Raw genomic sequence first — 17,945 nt, forward strand, 5'->3', positions numbered from 1 at the left:
AAAGCACTGTATCGAACGGTTCAATATCGATACGAGTATCGTTGCACCCCTAACATACAGTACATATACATATATACACATATACATTGCAAAAAGGGTGTAGCTCTTGCAGTATACAGTGTGTTAGATGGAGGAGTTGTAGAGGGAGATGGCCACAGGCAGGAATGATTTCCTGTGTCGTTCAGTGGCGCTTTTTGGTAATCTCAGTCTCTCGCTGAACGTGCTCCTGTGACTGACCAGCATGTCATGGAGTGGGTGGGAGGGATTATCCAACACTGTCTTTATCTTGGACAACATCCGCCTCTCCGACACCACCTTAAGGGAGTCCAGCTCCATCCCCACAACATTACTGGCCTTATGGATCAGTTTATTGAGATGTCAAATGTAACAAATATGCGATTTAACCCTCCTCTGTTAGTTAGTGAACTGGACTTGAAAATGGCAGGGCTTGTGGTGTCTGTCTTCAGTGAACTCAAGCTTTCTGGCTTTACATGATGTGGACCAGTGACTGAGCCCACCAAGGACTCCAAAACAATGATTCCTTTGACATGAATCGTTTGAGTGAAACTAGGAAAACTATAAAATCCAAAATTAGGGACTTCTTTATGAAAATAACAGAAGACCAGTGGCGTGCACTGAAAACAGGGTGCGCTCAGATGAAAACGCCAAGCAGGCACTTGGCAGGTTTACATCAGAGTTGTTTCACATCACCATAACTGAAGTCATGCCAATGATTAGGCACTGTGAGGGTGGTGTCTACCAAGGGGAGACAATTTTACAGGGAGTCGGGGAAAAATGGAAGCACTGTGCGTGCTGGCCCCATTCGTGCACCCAGCAACTGAATCAGGAGGATCCACAGTCAGCTGGTCTGGAATCAGTTTCAGAAGTAGCAGAGGGGCCAAAAAGTGGACCAGTGGCTGAGCCCAACGAGGACTCAAAAAAAGAGTGACTCCTCTCTGGAGTGTGAGGTGTGTGAGGCTGAGCCCACTGCCCCTTCTGGTGATGTGACTGTGGAACCTCCACTGTTGGAACAACAGCGGCTCGTTAAAGAGCTCATAAACGCTGTGATTATACGCGCCTCAAGAGAGGCAAAGGTGCCGCCGTCTAATGAGAAGCAACAGCAACTCTTCATATCTTTAATATAAAAATTTAATAGGTCTTGATGAGGCCATTTACCGAGAGCTCCGCGACAAAACATTCTGTGAAGACAAACATTTGATAATGTTACTAAATGACAGTGACCCGGTATTGCAAAACTTGACGATCCAGATAATTAAAAAGTACTTGATCGAGTCGATGGAGAATCCAGCCCTTAGTGCAGCTGAAGAGGTTCAAAAATACAGATCTTCTGTGGAAATCTGTATCGAGGACTTGGTGAAGCATGTCGTCGAAAATGCCGACTCACCCTGCTCTTCTGAAAAAGCCGATGCCATTGCCAAACGGCTGTTCAGTAAAGTCTGGCTTCGAATGAAAAAAATTCAAATCCCTGCTGAAAATGTGACATTTTCATCATCATATCTCCACCACTGTGCTTGACAGTTGGCTTGTGTAGCTACTAACAGTGGGGTGAATAATTTAGACTGGCTTCTGCCTTAAGTCTAATTGTTGAATGTTAACATTAATAATAATAATGGATTGGATTTATATAGCGCTTTTCAAGGCACCCAAAGCGCTTTACAATGCCACTATTCATTCACTCTCACATTCACACACTGGTGGAGGCAAGCTACGGTTGTAGCCACAGCTGCCCTGAGGCTGCCCCTCGCTTCTGTCAACACTGTCAACGCCTCTGGCCTCGCCTCTGGCCAACACCAGTAGCCAGTAGGGTAAAAATATAAAAAGGCTACGAGGACAGCTGCTCTTCGAAGGATTTGGGTTTGGAGTCAGGTGAGGAGCGTGAGCTCCAAGAGCTGGTTCTGACCCAAACTTCCCTCGTCAGCGAGTTAAAAAGCCGGTTGAAGATGTTCTGTCTTGTTTTCCGCTCTTCCTGAGGAATAAGTCTCTAAACTAGCGGGGCATGTGGAAACACAGACCCAACAATCATACATAGTCATAATGTTTCCACTATTAAACCTCTAATGTTGTTTCATAACTGTCACCAATAGTCCTTAATCATCACTTTCAGAGCCTTGCAGTGTGCAGGTTACAGTGATGGTCTGTGCGAGAATCATCAGGCAACGCATACAAGCATCTGCACACGAAATGTATTTTAAAAATATGTTTTTTTATTACTAAGCAGTTTTTTGTACAGTGACGTAATAACGTTTCTGAGATGCATGGAGTTTCAGCAACAAAGGCATTCTAGTGGGACTCTGGTGTAACAGTGACTCCAATGTAGCTCGGAAATGTGGCACTCCAGATGTCCAGAAACATGCGAATGTACACTCATCAGACATGTTGCTGTATGAAAATCTGATCAGTAACATAAAAATGTTCGGTAACTCAGTACTGATGTTTTGAATAACTACCTGCCGCCTGTTTATTCTCACACAGACCTTCACTGCAGCCTGGATAAAGCGAAGGTTTTTAGAAAGTGATGATTTGGGACTATCGGTGAGAATTATGAAATGACAGGAAATGTTTAATCAAGGAAACAGGATGAATGAACGAACCACAAAAAGAAGAGTTTATCATCAAACTACATCTTGACATTTGCAACTTGACCTACTAACTTTGTGATATAAAGACAATGCATGCAATGTAAGAACTTTGTAGAACAATGGGTGTTTTGTTTGAGCTTGTGTTATCAGATAAGCAAACTGATAATGAGTCCCTGAAACTTCCTGTTATCTCATGGTACAGAAAAACTCACTCTATTAACCAACTTTGGGGTTGTTGATTGTTTTTCCACTTTCTTTAGAAGTGCATTGAATATGCAGATGAGAAAGCGACTTAAAGCGGGGTGATCGGACACTTGCTTCAGACATCTTCTGAAACATCAGGATCATCAGGTCTACAGTGAAATCAACATCACTGTCAGTGAGACATGTCAATGTATATGTGTATATATGTATATGTATGTGTGTGTGTATATATATATTGTGCTATTTCTTACTTAGTGTATTGTTCTGTCTTTGTTACTGTTTGTACTGGAGCACTGTAACCAAAATAATTTCCCCAAAGGGATCAATAAAGTATTCGCATTCTGATTCTAAGTGAAACTAATAAATGTAAAAAAAAATGCAGAGATGGAGGACAATTTATTGAGACTATACAATACAACTTTATTTATATAACAGATTTAAAGAACCAGCGGTACACCAAAGTGCTTTACAATAGAAACAGGAAAATTAAGACATGATTAAATAGGCTTGTTGGGGCCTGGAGCCTGGGGCTCGCTCGGCCACTTCGGGGGTGGGGTGCCCTCGGCCTGGGGCTCGGTCACTCTGGCACAGCTGGCTGCCGGCGATCTGATACCGTCGTGTTGGTGTTGTTCCCAGATCACCATATTAAATGTTGTTCCAGGATCAACATTGCAAGTGACCAATCAGAATGTTGTGACGTCATACTTTTTGACATCTAAAATTAAGCTCTCTCTCTCTCTCTGGCTGTGAGCTGAAAAGGGAACATAAGAACAGATATAGCTAAAAGATAAAGTACACAGATAAAAAATTGAGCCCAATATAAAATAGGGACACTAACCAGATGGAAAGCTAGGTTAAATAAGTATTGTATTGTATTGTATCTTTATTTATTTCAGACATAATAAAACAAACAACCAAAAAACAAAAAAAAACAATATATACTCGTCTACATGTACTTTCGTTTACGGATACGAATATATGTGTAGATATACACACACACACGTATTTGTACAGACAAGCAAAAAAGAAATATAATAAAATAAAACACATTCGTCTAACATGAAATAACAATTGTTTGGTCTGAAAAGGAGTAGGAAGAAGTATACACATACTTATTAACTCCTACCCCTGCTCAACATCTTATTAATCCCACATATTTACCTAATTCTCCTCATCACATATTCCACACAATACACAAGAAACTTATATCAACAAGGCTGGCACGATTGAACGACTGGCGACCTGTAGCCCTGACCCCCATCGTAAGCAAATGCTTCGAGAAGCTGGTCAGGGACTTCATCTGCTCTGCACTACCTGACTCACTGGACCCTCTACAGTTCGCATACCGCCACAACAGGTCCACTGATGATGCCATAGCCCTGACACTACACACTGCCCTGTCACACCTGGAGAAGAGAGACACGTATGTGAGAATGCTGTTTGTAGATTACAGCTCAGCATTCAATACCATCGTTCCCTCGAAGCTGGACAGGAAACTGCAGGATCTAGGACTGAGTAGCTCCCTCTGCAGCTGGATCCTTAGCTTCCTGTCTGACAGACGCCAGGTGGTCAGACTGGGCAGCATCACCTCATCCCCCGTCACACTGAACACTGGTGCTCCACAGGGGTGTGTACTGAGCCCTCTCCTGTACTCACTCTACACCTACGACTGCACAGCCACTAACAACTCCAACATCATTGTGAAGTTTGCGGACGACACTACAGTGGTGGGTCTTATCACCAACAGTGATGAGACAGCTTACAGGGAGGAGGTCAGCGCCCTGACCCACTGGTGTCAAGACAACCATCTCACCCTCAACGTCGCAAAGACAAAGGAGTTGATAGTGGACTTCCGGAGGTGCAGAGAAGCACACACCCCCATCACCATCAGCGGCGCTGCTGTGGAGAGAGTGAGCAGCTTCCGGTTCCTTGGTGTACACCTGGCTGAGGATCTTACGTGGTCAGTACACACAAACAAAACAGTGAAGGCGCAGCAGCGCCTCTTCTTTCTCAGGAGACTGAAAAGATTCGGCATGAGCCCCCGCATCCTCAGGACCTTCTATCACTGTGCCATTGAGAGCATCCTCACTGGATGCATCACCACCTGGTATGGCAACAGCACCGCCTACAACCGCAAAGCTCTCCAGCGAGTAGTGCGGTGCTCTGAACGGATAATTGGAGGTGAGCTTCCCTCCCTCCAAGACATCTACAGGAAGCGGTGCCTGAGGAAAGCGGGGAGGATCATCAAGGACTCCAGTCACCCCAGCCATAAACTGTTCAGACTACTTCCATCAGGAAGGAGGTTCTGCAGCATCCGGTCCCGTACCAGCAGACTGAGAGACAGCTTCTTCCATCAGGCCATCAGACTGCTGAACACGTCATAGACACCTCAGCTTCACTACTGGAACTTTAACATTATGCACTCCATACTGTACAGTGATGCCACTGTTTTGCACATGTCTCACTCTGTATATTTTATTTTATTTATTTTAAATATTCTACTTATTGTTTACTCTATTTAATTTGTAAAATATGTGTACACACACACACACACACACACACACGCAGAAAAATATTTAGTATACACATGCAGAAATGCATATACTATTATATATTGTACATATATTTATTAGTTTTAGATGTAGCCATTCTTGTATTTTGCTTGTTTACATTATTGTATTTTGCACAACTCTGTTGCTTGTGAAGCTCGCACACAAGAATTTCACTCACATGTGCTGTACCAATGTACCTGCACATGTGATGTGACAATAAAAGTGATTTGATTTGATATTTATAATTTCAATACTGTTACACCCCGGCCTAGGCAACCGGGGTGCAACGTAGAAAAACAAAGATAAGGAAAATAAAACCACGAAGGCTCTCCACCAAAATCCCAAAACGAAAATATCCCATGACGAAAGTATTAACAAACCCATTCACAACTATTTACAACAGACTATTTATTTACAACAAAACACCAAACTATTTACAACACGGGGGAGATCGCGACCATGACATACTGAAACACAAGGCTTAAATACATAGAAGGAGCAATCAGGGAATGGACCACAGGAGGGAAACACAGCTGGGGCAAATTAGAACTGACGAGACAGGGAAAATGTAAACTGAACACACTAAGATAACACAGACTTTCAAAGTAAAGCAGGAAATACATAAGTCATGCAAAAACAAAACACTGACACACCGAAACGTAACAATACGAGTTGACATATTTATACATACAATGGGTGATTGTTTTTTTCAATATCATATCCTTCCAAAAGTAATTTTCGAAGTGTCTTTATGAACTTGCCAATTCCTGAGCATTGCTGTAATTCTGCAGTAAAGCTATTCCACAGTTTTACTCCATAAATAGTTACACAAAAAGTTTTAACATTTGACCGTGCTTTAAGGATCTTCAGATTTAACTTACCCCTTAGTTCATAGTCTCCTTCTCTGTCATAGAACATCCTCTGTATATTTCCTGGTAACATATTATATCTAGCTTTATACATAATTTTTGCCGTTTTGTATTTTATAAGATCCATAAACTTCAATATTTTTAATTTCAAAAACACGGTGTTAGTATGGTCTCTATATCCAGCTTTACTAATCATCCTGATTGCTTTTTTTTTAATTTTACATATTGGTTGAAGTGACGTTTTATATGTGTTTCCCCAAATTTCCGCACAGTATTCCAAATATGGCAATATAAGTGAACAGTAAAGTACCCGGAGTGATTTGGAAGGCAAAAAATATTTAACTTTACTCAGTATGGAGACACTTCTTGACAGTTTAGCTTGTAAATACTTTATATGAGGTTTCCAGCAGATTTTGTTATCTATTATCACACCCAGAAATTTTGTATCCGAAACTTGCTCTAATTCGACATTATTTACTAATAACTTTGCTTCGGCATCTTTTTTATAATTTCCGAATAACATAAATGTCGTTTTTTCCTAATTTAATGATAACTTATTTCTATCAAACCATGTTTTCAGTTTAATCATTTCTTGTGTGACAATTTCCAAAGGCTGCTGTAAGTTCTCTCCAGCACAAAAAATATTTGTATCATCTGCAAATAGAATAAACTGTAATATATCTGATGTTCTACATATATCGTTGATATAGAGGATAAACAGCTTTGGTCCCAATACTGACCCCTGTGGAACTCCACAAACAATGTCCACACACTCTGATTGATGTTCCCCAATTTTCACAAATTGCTTCCTGTCTCTCAAATAACTCTTTACCCACTCTAACACCACTCCTCTAATGCCATAATACTCCAGTTTATCAAGTAATATTTCATGATTAATTGTATCAAAAGATTTTTTTAGGTCGATGAATATACTAGCTATACATTGTCTTTTATCTATATTGTTAGTGATATTTTCGATCAATTCTATTAATGCCAATGATGTTGATCTATTTGATCTGAAACCATACTGACTATCCGTTATTATTTTATGTTTGCCTATAAATTTGTCGAGTCTATTAATAAAAATTTTTTCCAGTATTTTTGAAAATTGAGAAAGTAGAGAGCCAGGCCTATAATTTGTAAATTGGTGTTTATCACCATTTTTGAACAATGGTGTTACTTTAGCTATTTTCATTTGTGTCGGGAATGTACCAGTTTGTATGGACAAATTGCAGATATGTGTTAAGGGTTTAGAAATGCCCTCTATCACTTTTTTGACTATTTCCATATCTATATCATCAGAGTCTGTAGAGTTTTTTGTTTGTAATTTCCCAACAATATCAATGATTTCCTTTTCTTCTACTGCCGTTAAGAACATTGAATGAGGATTGCGATCAATGAATCTGGTTTCTTTCTCTACCGAATCTGTCATATCAGGAATTGTTTCAGCCAAATTTGGCCCAACACTTACAAAGAATTTGTTGAAGTCATTTACCACATCGCTCAGATTAGTAATATTTCTATCATTATTTGTGAAATACGAAGGATAGTCTGACTGTCCAGAGCCCTTTTTAATAATGGTATTTAATGTTTTCCAGATCCCTTTAGTATTATTTTTATTCATAATCAATAATTTCTCATAGTATTCCTTTTTACATAACCTCAAAATACTCGTTAATTTGTTTTTATATTTCTTATATTTATTTTCAGCTTCTATACTTCGGTTCATTATAAATTCTCTGTATAAGGTATTTTTCTTCTTACATGCATTTTGCAATCCTTTTGTAATCCATGGGCATTCTGCATATTTTTGTTTTTTACTGTATTTCCTTACTGGGCAACGGCTATTATATAACATTTTAAATTTTCCTAAAAAAATCTCATAAGCTTTATCAATATTTTTTTCCCTATACAGCGTCTCCCATTCTTGCTTGAGCAAATCATTTTTAAATGCATTTATTGACTCTTCTGTTCTCATTCGTTTGTATTTTACTATATTTTCCTGTGTAACCTTCCTATAGTTTTTATTATACACTATAAAAACAGGTAGGTGATCACTGATATCATTTATTAAAAGACCACTTATGGATCTATTTTCTATTTCATTTGTAAATATATTGTCTATTAAGGTTGCCGATTGTGCTGTGATCCTGCTGGGTTTAGTGATCATTGGACAAAGTCCCAAGCTATACATGTATTAATAAACTCCTCTGTCATTTTCTGTTTGCTTGGATTTAATAAATCTATGTTAAAATCCCCACAAATGAACATGACTTTTTGGTTTGTCCTGGTGAATGTTTTATCTACCCACTCCTTAAAAATTTCAGTATTTGAACCTGGTGTTCTATATATACAGCTTACAAGTGAGTCTTTAAACAGGATTTAAAAGATAAAATGGAGTCTGACGCATGGATAGCGATGGGAAAGTTGTTCCACAGGTTAGGTGCAGCCAGGACAAAAGCACGGTCATCCCTAGATTTAAGTCCAGATCTAGGCTGAGCCAAGAGTAATCGGGCTGAAGACCTGAGGGCTGCCCAGGGACATATGGACTAAGGAGATCAACAAGATAGCTAAGGGCTAATTTATTTCTAATTTTAAAGGTGAGCAACAATATTTTAAATTCAATACGATATTTTATGGGTAACCAATGCAAATCAGCATGACCGGGGGTGATAGATATCACATGATTTCATTGTTTGCATGGAGCTATATGCAGTTATATGCAAATAGACTCAAAATGTATTTTTCTCACTCATTAACAAAGACTGATTAAAAGTTTAGGTTGCAAAACTAAAGTTCAGAAAACAGTACAATATGATTGAATCTGATCTGTCTGAACAGCAAGGCTTAACACACGTAGTTTAATAGTACAATGAAAAAAGTTATAGACAAAGAACATGTACAGTACCCACCTGGTGATTCAGGGTCAGGTCCCACACTTAGATTGTCCTGTATTTAAAACAAAGAAGGTAAAGTTAAGGAAGAAAATAAAATGCACAGGTGTTCTTGTTTTACTGCATACACTTAAAATGGAAATTAATAATGTTATAAAGGTAAATCAGTCTGCAAAAAAAAGAAAGAAAGAAATCAACACAAAGACAGTGACCTGCAAGCACAAACTCATCCTTTCTTTTTAATGTCAGCTTGTCCTTTAAAACATCTCTAGATGGTGTGTTTATTGAAATGACAGATGAGTAAATGGGCATAAAAATGCATATCAGATGGACATGAGAACAGGACAAGAAAGTGAAATTATTCTACATTATTGTGTACATTTCTTTCGTTTTAAAGGTCACGATGATTATATTTGCCACATGTTTTGTTTACTTTTGCAAATAATCTGAACGACCCTCAGTACCTACAACTGACAGGTTACCAACATCAGGACCTTTGTTGATTCATTAAACAATGAGCTAAAGCTAGAGGTGACTTCAGGCTTTCGTGCTGACTTAAACACACCTTTGCTGATTAGTAATCACAGACATCTACAATAGCTCTGTTCTAGGATGCCCTCTGGACCCAGTGGAGGTGGTGAGTGACAGGAGAATGGTGGCTAAGCTGTCATCCCTGTTGGACAACATCTCCCACTGAGCAGCTCCTTCAGTGGCAGGCTGCAGCACCCACGATGTGGGTCTTTCCAGGTCTTTCGCAGGTCTTTCCTCCCCACTGCTGTCAGACTCCACAACAAAGACTTCAACTGATCAAACACACACATCCACACATGTGCAATAGCAATAACACTAAGTGCAATACTCTTTCTGGCATTGTTGTATTATACTCATATTGTATATAGCATCCACATCAGTGTGAATGTGTATGAATGTTAGACAGTGAGCACTTAACAACTTAGAAAAAAACGTGCTTGTGTGATTGGGTGAATGAATTAGTTGTATAAAGCGCTTTGAGCGCTCAGAGTAGAAAAGCTCTACAGTATATAAGAACCAGTCCATTTACATCAGCCAGGTTTGCAGTCACTATCTATGCAAATGAGAGATCACCTCTGAGGTTACTATACCACCAGCCTCACTGGAGGCAGACAGGTGGGGGTGGGGCTTAGTTAGTGTCTGTTTATTAGAGATTATTATTGAAGTGCTGCCTGTCGCAAAGCTATGTATTCCTCACTGAAGAGTCCTTTTGTTGCACAGGCTTTGAATAAAAATGTTCTGCAACTCATAAAATACAAGTCAAAGAGTGAAAGGAAGGTAATGTTACAGCCTACCTTTGGCTTATTTGGGGGGCTTCAGCTTGGACTTTGTGCAGGACAGGTGCAGTGACTGCAGGCCCAAATATGTTGGTGGTTGGTCCACCTGGAGGTATGGGTCTCTGTGGTTGAGCAGCAGGCTCAGGTTCACCAGATATTCCACTACTCTTTCCACCTACAAAAGATTAACCAACATATCTTATAGTGACACGATCTTCTACTATAATAAAGCAATGGTAGAAAACAAAATGTTAAAATTGCATGCCAAACCATGCTACCCTTGTAAATGTGAAGTACAAGCATACTTTAACAGCTATAAATAAGTGGCAAATCATCTTACCTTTGTTAATAAGACCTAGAAACATACTCTGGTACCGAAGAGTGATGAAATGGACACAGAGATTACTGTCAGACGTAGCACCTACGCAGTTTAGTATCACGTACTGTGTGCACTTGCTAAATGGCAAGAATGTTCTGACCATTTCAGAGAAAAAATATTTATGACTATCAGGGCAATCAAGTACCATGAACTGTAAATATACTCAGCTGTACCAGAGTAATATGTGCAGGCACAGAGAACAGCCAACATGTTTACAGTGGAATTATAACATTGCAGTAATAGTTTTCACACTCTGAACATGGATTTGCAGAGACAGACAAGCTAAAGCATCAGCTGCCAGCAGGTTAATCTCACCTGGAGGACTGGAGCGTCTTGGTGCACTCTGGGGTTCCTACAGCTACACCCTACAGATGAACATACAAGTTAAATCTTTAATTCGTTGGTTGCTCTGCCTCTTTCTTTGATCCGGAAAAGCAAAGTGCATGCTGACATTTGGATACTGTGCAGACAACACAACAAGGATTCCATCTATCAAGCAGAAGAACACTCGCTGGCCTGAAACAGAACTTTTTTATGTGATGCAACTCTGCAGGTATTTGTTAGAGCATCAGATCTCAGCCCACCACGGAGCCTGCGCCCTGTGCCAAACCAAACCTCCTGACTTTATTAGGCAAAAATTTAGATAGAACAAACAAACACACGAATATCCCTTTCCCTTTGGATTTTTATTACCAATGAAAAAATGTGATTAAAAATATGATTAACTGCTGTAAAGAATTATTTGTGGAAAGGTTGTCATTACTAACAATGGTGCACTTTCGCTACAACAACTCAACTTGTCACCTGGACCACAAAAGCCGTCATTAGTGAAAATATTTTATCACTGAACCCAATTAGATCTTCTTCTTCGGCTTCTCACCAGAGCGGATCATCTGCCTCATCTCACCCTATCCTTAGTGTCCTCTTTGTCACACTACGTCCATGAATCTTCTTAGCAGTCTTCCACTTTTCCTCTTGCCTGGAAAGTCCATATTCAACATAATCTCCGCATCGCCTCTTGATTAACTTTTATTAACTAACTGCTCGACCTGTTAGTTAATATGTTTGAATGAATGTTTGATTGAATGTTTAAACTCATCTACATTCACTGCTTCTGCTTCTTCATCTTTCAGCCTGTCACACTCATTCAAACACATCTATTTTGGGTTGCTTCCTCTTCCCTCCAGAGCATGCCACCACCTCTCCAGTCTCTCTTCCACCTACTCCCTACTCTTACTACAGATCACAATGTCGTCTGCAAACATCAGCGACTCCTGTATGACCTCATCAGCTACATTGCCTATCACCATCACAAGAAGGGGCTGTCACATCTGTCACTTCTACACCTCATTGGTGTTTCACTGCCCTCAAACATGTACTGCACCATCCTCACATACTGTTCTTCCTTGTCACACTTGACTTCTTCATACAGCACCACAGATCGACTCTTGGGACCCTATCACATGATTTCTCTAGATCCACAAAGACAGAGCGCAACTCCTACTGACCTTCTCTGTACTTCTGCATTAATACTCTTAAAGCAAACATCATGTGTGTAGTGCCTTTATCATGAAACGAAGACATACTACTGGTCACTGATCATCACCTGTCGTGTTACCTTAAGTTCCCATAACTTCATCAGCATCAGCCTTCTGTAGTTTCTACAGCTCTGCACATCACCCATAATGGCTGCTGTATTTCTGTAGGTTTCTGTAAATGCAGCTAGTTTTGCACTGAGTTATCACTCACTTCTAAACTGATGATGTCTCTTAAACCATAAAACTTAGCATTTTATATCAGTGTTTGCATCTTCTGGATATCTCCTTCCCCTACTCCTTGTAGTTTAAGTGCCACAGTTACTCCATTGCTTTTCTAATAAAGGTGCAAAAGTGTGCAAACAGAATGAACAAAACATCAGATTTTTCTCTGTCAGAAAAAAGCCAGCAGTTGCACTTTTAATTTATTTATTTGTGTGATTTGAGCTGTGTGCAAACAGGCCTACCAGGTAGCTTCTCTGCAGGCCTCAATCTGTGCGGGTTAGATGATGATATATACAAATGCATGGTCCTGGAGTATGACTGGCGGGAGCTCTTTCACTAAAGTAAAACTTCACTATTATTTCTATAATAGAAATAATGAATATAAAGTTTACAGCATCTTGTCACTGGAAGTTGTTTGCACTGTTTATATATTTATATTATTTACTGTAGGTATTGGTGAAAAAAGCTTTATGTTGTGAAAAACTGATATCTGAAAATTAGAATTGTTGTGCCTAATTTTCTTGATCTTTTTACATATATTCCTTTTGAAAATACTGAAATTTGTATTTCTATTACAGCGAATTGGGCACAGAGGGAACTGTAACGATGGAGTTCACTTTGAGGCCCTTCCTCCGGCTGCCACCAGGGGTCGCCTGCTTCCAGCTGAACTCAGCCACAAACACTGCCCGCCCGGGGTTTCGGTCCTCTTTCGGAATAATGCGGGAGTTAATCTACTACTAATACAAAAGTTTCATGTCTCATCTCAGTTTTTAGACGGGGGGATAATTAGTCTGTTAGATCCAGTGTGTTCCTGTCATTTCCAGCGTAATTACACCAAACACACAGGCTGTTTCTACCTGCAGGAAGATGCGTCAAGGTGGCCGCAGTTAGCAGAACACGACCGGAAGTGAGCATCTCGGAAAATCTAAACTTGTATAAATTGGTTTTACAAGAACAAAAAGTGTTAAATGAGTAGCTGGACCAGGCAAGCCTTAAGGAAATTGTAGCTTTATCATCCTAGAACCACGTTTCACCTCCGGAACTCTCTTTTTGTTACATACATATTATATTTAATTTGTCACTGTCATACTATTGACTTAAACTGGCTATAGCTTATTTATTTCATTATGTGTCATTATTTGGAAATATAATGAAAATAAACAAATACGTTATTTTCAAGAAGTGTATAAATTATCTGGCATATGACAAAAACACATGTATAGTGTAGCTGTTGGCATGATGACATTGTTTATATCATTTAGATTATTTCTTTATCTTGTCAAGGTCCATGTCATCATTATAAATTGTTTAAGCAGTACATTATTTTATGTTATTTTATTTTATGTTAAAGTTTTTTGTGCTTTTATTTTGAAGGTCAAGTTTGTTAAAAGTGGCGCTGGTTTTCCTTTTTGGGGAGAAAAAAAAAGGAGAAAACACCTGTAAACACGCAGCAAGAATGGTCTTTATTGAAAGTCATGTTACATGGGATGGACTTCAGATACACACGGTTAAAGGAAAGCTCAGAAGAACGGCGGCCAATTCCCTTTTTGGAGCATGCGACCAACGAGGTCTTTATTGATTTATCGTGTTTTGTTGTTTATTTTAGATGACACATTTGGCGTTTTTTTTTTTTTTGCTGGTTTGTCGATAGCAGCTCGTGAAACGCAAATCTGCCACACGTCTGTTCGACCAAATCCAGTTAATCTGGAACACCGGAAACCCATTTGCGTCTGTCTGTGCTTCGAGGGAATTATATATAGATACGCATAAAATCTGATAAACCTCTTTAAAAGTTTCTTGATTTCCCCCATAAATAAGTTTGTAAAAGGACATTTTTCTTTACTCTGGAAATTCTTTCCCAAAACATTTCAATTCAGGATTCTTTGAGTGTCATTGCTCTCCTAAAAGGTCTCTGAAGGTCTGGCCTGCGACCCATTTTAACCTCAGGGTGCAACCGACTAATAAAGGTAGGTTTAATGTGTGGAATCTCCCAGGAATGCAGACTTCTTTTCAATTATTTGGATCTAATGCATTTGAGGTATGTTTGTACCACAGATTGTTGACCATTACTCTGAGCTTTAGGCAAAATATGCAATTTTTAAAATAGACCGTATACATAAAAGGGAAATTTTTAAAATTTAATAGACAGAACACCCAAATCAAAATATGCACAAAAGTTAAGGGGGGAAACAGCCTGGTGTCTTATTTGCTACAGGGACAGAACACTTGGTCCATTGCGAACTGCGCTACACTCTAGTGCACTGAAAACCTCCAGTATACCCTCTATCCTGTATGAAGTAGGCTGGCTCAGCAGGCTGCAGCATCAAGTATATTCTGACCTGCAGAGGGAAATGCAAAATGTGACCAAGTATTCTGCTGAATCTTAACTGAGCAGCAAAAGAATATCTACTATAAACGCATTGCTTTTAATCGAAACCTTCTTAAATCTGGGCAATAGGACATACCTGCAGTTGGGATGTCTTGGAGCAGGTTATTTACCAACTGGAAGGTTGGTGATTTGATTCCTGGCGGCTCCAGTCTGTATGCCAAAGTATCTTTGGGCAAGATATTAAAACCCCAGTTGCTCCCAATTCAATAGCGATAGCAATCAGTTAGACGTAGAAAAAAGGTGTTTGTATAAATGTAAATATGTGTGAATGAGGGGTTCTGTATAAAGCATCTGAAACGCTCAAGTAAATCACTATATCAAGAAAAATCACTATATATAGTGGTAATATGCTGGTAACCAAAAATTGGTTGCATAAAAAAAGACTTCTTCTTCTCAATTTAAAATTTCAGAAATTGACTTTAAAAAAAAAAAGAAAAAAGAAAAATCTGAAAAGGTAGTAGCCTGAAGAATAGCTCGTGTATACAAAGTGCACGCGGTTTTATTTTGAAGAGAACTTCGGTTGATTTCCGGGTCTGTATCTGTGCATTGACACAGCTGCCAGCAGATATGGAGAGCGCCTTGCGGACGCAGTAGGGACATCAGACTTCACGCACGCACACAGAAACTGACACAGCCAGACGCGCAAAAGGAGAAAACTAACGCTTCTTTGTTTCCTCGTCGACCTTCACAGCCTCCAGCAGGCTCATGGAGAGTGGAGCCCTGCTTGTCCGAACCGGGGGCAGGTTGATCGGATGCCTTTCATCCCAGCAGCGCCGTTAGATGTTTCCCATTCAGGATTAATTGGTTGACCAATGGCTCCCAAACATGCGCGCCTCTCCAGCAGCGGTGGCCCCGGGGTCGGAGGGGTAAATAAGAAAGAAGACCCCTGCTCTTCCTCCTCGTCGCTATGGATCCTGGATGCGGGGATGGTGGCCGTCTACTCGCCGAGGATCGGGAAGAGGACGCGCGTGCTGAATGGAATGGTGGCCCGGTGGTTTGTGACCATCGGCGCGGTGCTGATGCTGATGATGCAGAGCTCCCTGGCCGCTGACGGTAGGACCCCGATGCTCTCTTTTTCCTGTCACCGAGAGGAGCCCTGTATTCTTATTTTAATCACGTAAATAAAGCATAAACCTCGCGATCAGCCGCCTGAGTCGCGCTAATGTTTTGAATCCACTCTCGAGCTGGCTCCATGAAAACAGCGATGAAGAGCCAGTGGAGAGGAAGACCTAATGAAACTCTGTTAGACAGGAGACGAGCTGCAAAAGCAGCAGCAGCTATGTTAATGCACCCGGAGGTGTTGTGGCGATTTCTGAAGGGGTTCCTGTTGTTGTTGTTGTTTACATTTACCGTATTGATTTATTTGTCTGACTGATTTTAAATCTCTTTATTTTGCGTTTGAACCGTCGGTGTAGTGTCACAGAGGCCCTAACCGATGTCACGGCCCCAAACAGGCAGCCGGAGCGCACTGTGGACCGCAGCGCTGCGCTCACCGCGGCCGCTTCTTTGCGTTAAGGAGGAAACTTTTTATTCATTCATGGAAAATTGGGCCCCGAGGTCTTCAGCCTCGATTAAGATCCATAGGGGACGTTTCGTAGTCGGCACAAATTAATAATTTAGGATCTCTATGTGCTCACAGACATCCGAGGATAAAAAGCAAAAAATAAAAGCACCAGTCCTCATTCAGAGAAGCAATAATTAATGCAGGAAGCTGTTTCTTTATTACTGACAGCAAAGCCTCCGTGTAATCCTTTGGGATATGCATATACTGGAAATTACTGTTTCAGTCCCTTAAGAAGATGCTGTTTCTTTTTCTTAAGGAAATAATTCAGGCCTTAAGTTGGGTCATTTTGTGTCAGAATGCCTTCATACACTGACATGTTCCTGGGCTTTGGCTGGAACGACCGCGCAGGCATCACTGCTCATCTGTTAGTCATGTTTACACTGATTACAGGTTTGATAAAATCTTATCAAAGAAGAGAATTAAATACACCGAAACGGACTTTGGACGCATAGCAACAGTAAACCTCGTCTGATAAAGGGAGAAATCTGCAAAGCTGTGCTTAAAAAGTCACAAACAACACAATTAGAATTTATTTGCTTCAGTCAGATCCAGTGGAGATGAGAAATAAACGGCCATTTCATCCAATTTGCAAAACACATTTTCTAATTTAATCGGACTTTTTTTTGAGCTTTTAAATCTTTAAGTCAAGTCTGTTCAGCTGAAATAATCCACAACACGTGTATTAGCTACAGCTGAGATGTGAATGCCTGTACACAATAAATACTGTTAAAATAAAACACAAATGTGCCAACACACAGCCCGTCTGAACCGCAGTTTATTGGTGGTGCTCACAGCTCCGAGGGTGACATTTGCAAAAATGTCAAATGTCCTGTCGCTTTCCAGGAATAATGAGTCAGTGTGGCCAGCCCCAGTGAGAACAGTATTAAAATATCTTTTCAAACTTTCAATTAAAGTGACACACGAATAATTATAATAAATATGTCGGCCCTCTCCCAAGATGGCATGTACACTGTAGCAGTATCTGGGAAAAGACAGTTAAAAAAAAAAAGAAGATAAGGAATAAATGAGCTTCAGCTTAGATAAACTCATTCTTCTGAGGTGCCAACCATATTACATCAGACAAATACAAAGAGAATATGCTTCTTGTTATAATTAAATGCAGCTGCAAATTTATTTGAACTGTATTATTCATCTGTTCATATTTGCCTTTATCGAAAGCAAATAACGTCCCATGAAAATTACAATATAAAGTAAGCCTACTGGACACGATGTCAATGTAAAAGCCCCAAAATACAGTGCAGTGGTGTAATAATGTGAACATTCAATGTAACGTTTTGGTGCGGTTTCTGTGTTTGAATGGCAGGTTTCCCTGAAATGTTGTGCAACAGCGGGCAACAGGCATGTAGTTGATATTTCTCTGCTTTAGTGGCTACGTAGGAAGTGCTACACAATTAGTGCCAACATGT

At 40.0% G+C, this 17,945-nt stretch overlaps 1 protein-coding gene and 1 long non-coding RNA gene across 9 annotated transcripts in view; one reads left to right on the forward strand and one right to left on the reverse strand.

The window, feature by feature from the left end:
• Positions 1–3,214: 3,214 nt before the first annotated feature.
• On the reverse strand, positions 3,215–15,285 carry LOC146706540 (uncharacterized). 4 transcript variants are annotated; one of them, XR_014921577.1, is made up of 4 exons: positions 15,031–15,285; positions 9,685–14,904; positions 9,138–9,174; positions 3,215–3,555 (listed from the first exon to the last, which is right to left on the reverse strand). It is a non-coding gene; the product is annotated as an uncharacterized LOC146706540 (long non-coding RNA). The 4 variants fall into 4 exon arrangements; XR_014921579.1 differs by having other exon boundaries at positions 9,685–9,902; positions 10,445–15,285; XR_014921578.1 differs by having other exon boundaries at positions 9,685–9,922; positions 10,445–15,285.
• A 212-nt stretch (positions 15,286–15,497) lies between these two features.
• Positions 15,498–17,945, forward strand: part of kiaa1549la (KIAA1549-like a) — a 115,874-nt gene continuing 113,426 nt past the window's right edge. For all 5 annotated transcript variants that reach the window (XM_085464731.1, XM_085464730.1, XM_085464733.1 and 2 more), the window contains exon 1: positions 15,498–16,007. In XM_085464731.1, coding sequence (XP_085320857.1) covers positions 15,767–16,007 — 241 coding nt within the window. In that variant the 5' untranslated portion in view covers positions 15,498–15,766. The remainder of the gene's footprint in view (positions 16,008–17,945) is intronic.

This window comes from Copadichromis virginalis, linkage group LG7 (assembly GCF_057382275.1).
Source record: "Copadichromis virginalis isolate Kocher_CV1m ecotype Utaka linkage group LG7, C_Virginalis_male_GT1.1, whole genome shotgun sequence".
Taxonomy (NCBI): Eukaryota; Metazoa; Chordata; class Actinopteri; order Cichliformes; family Cichlidae; genus Copadichromis; species Copadichromis virginalis.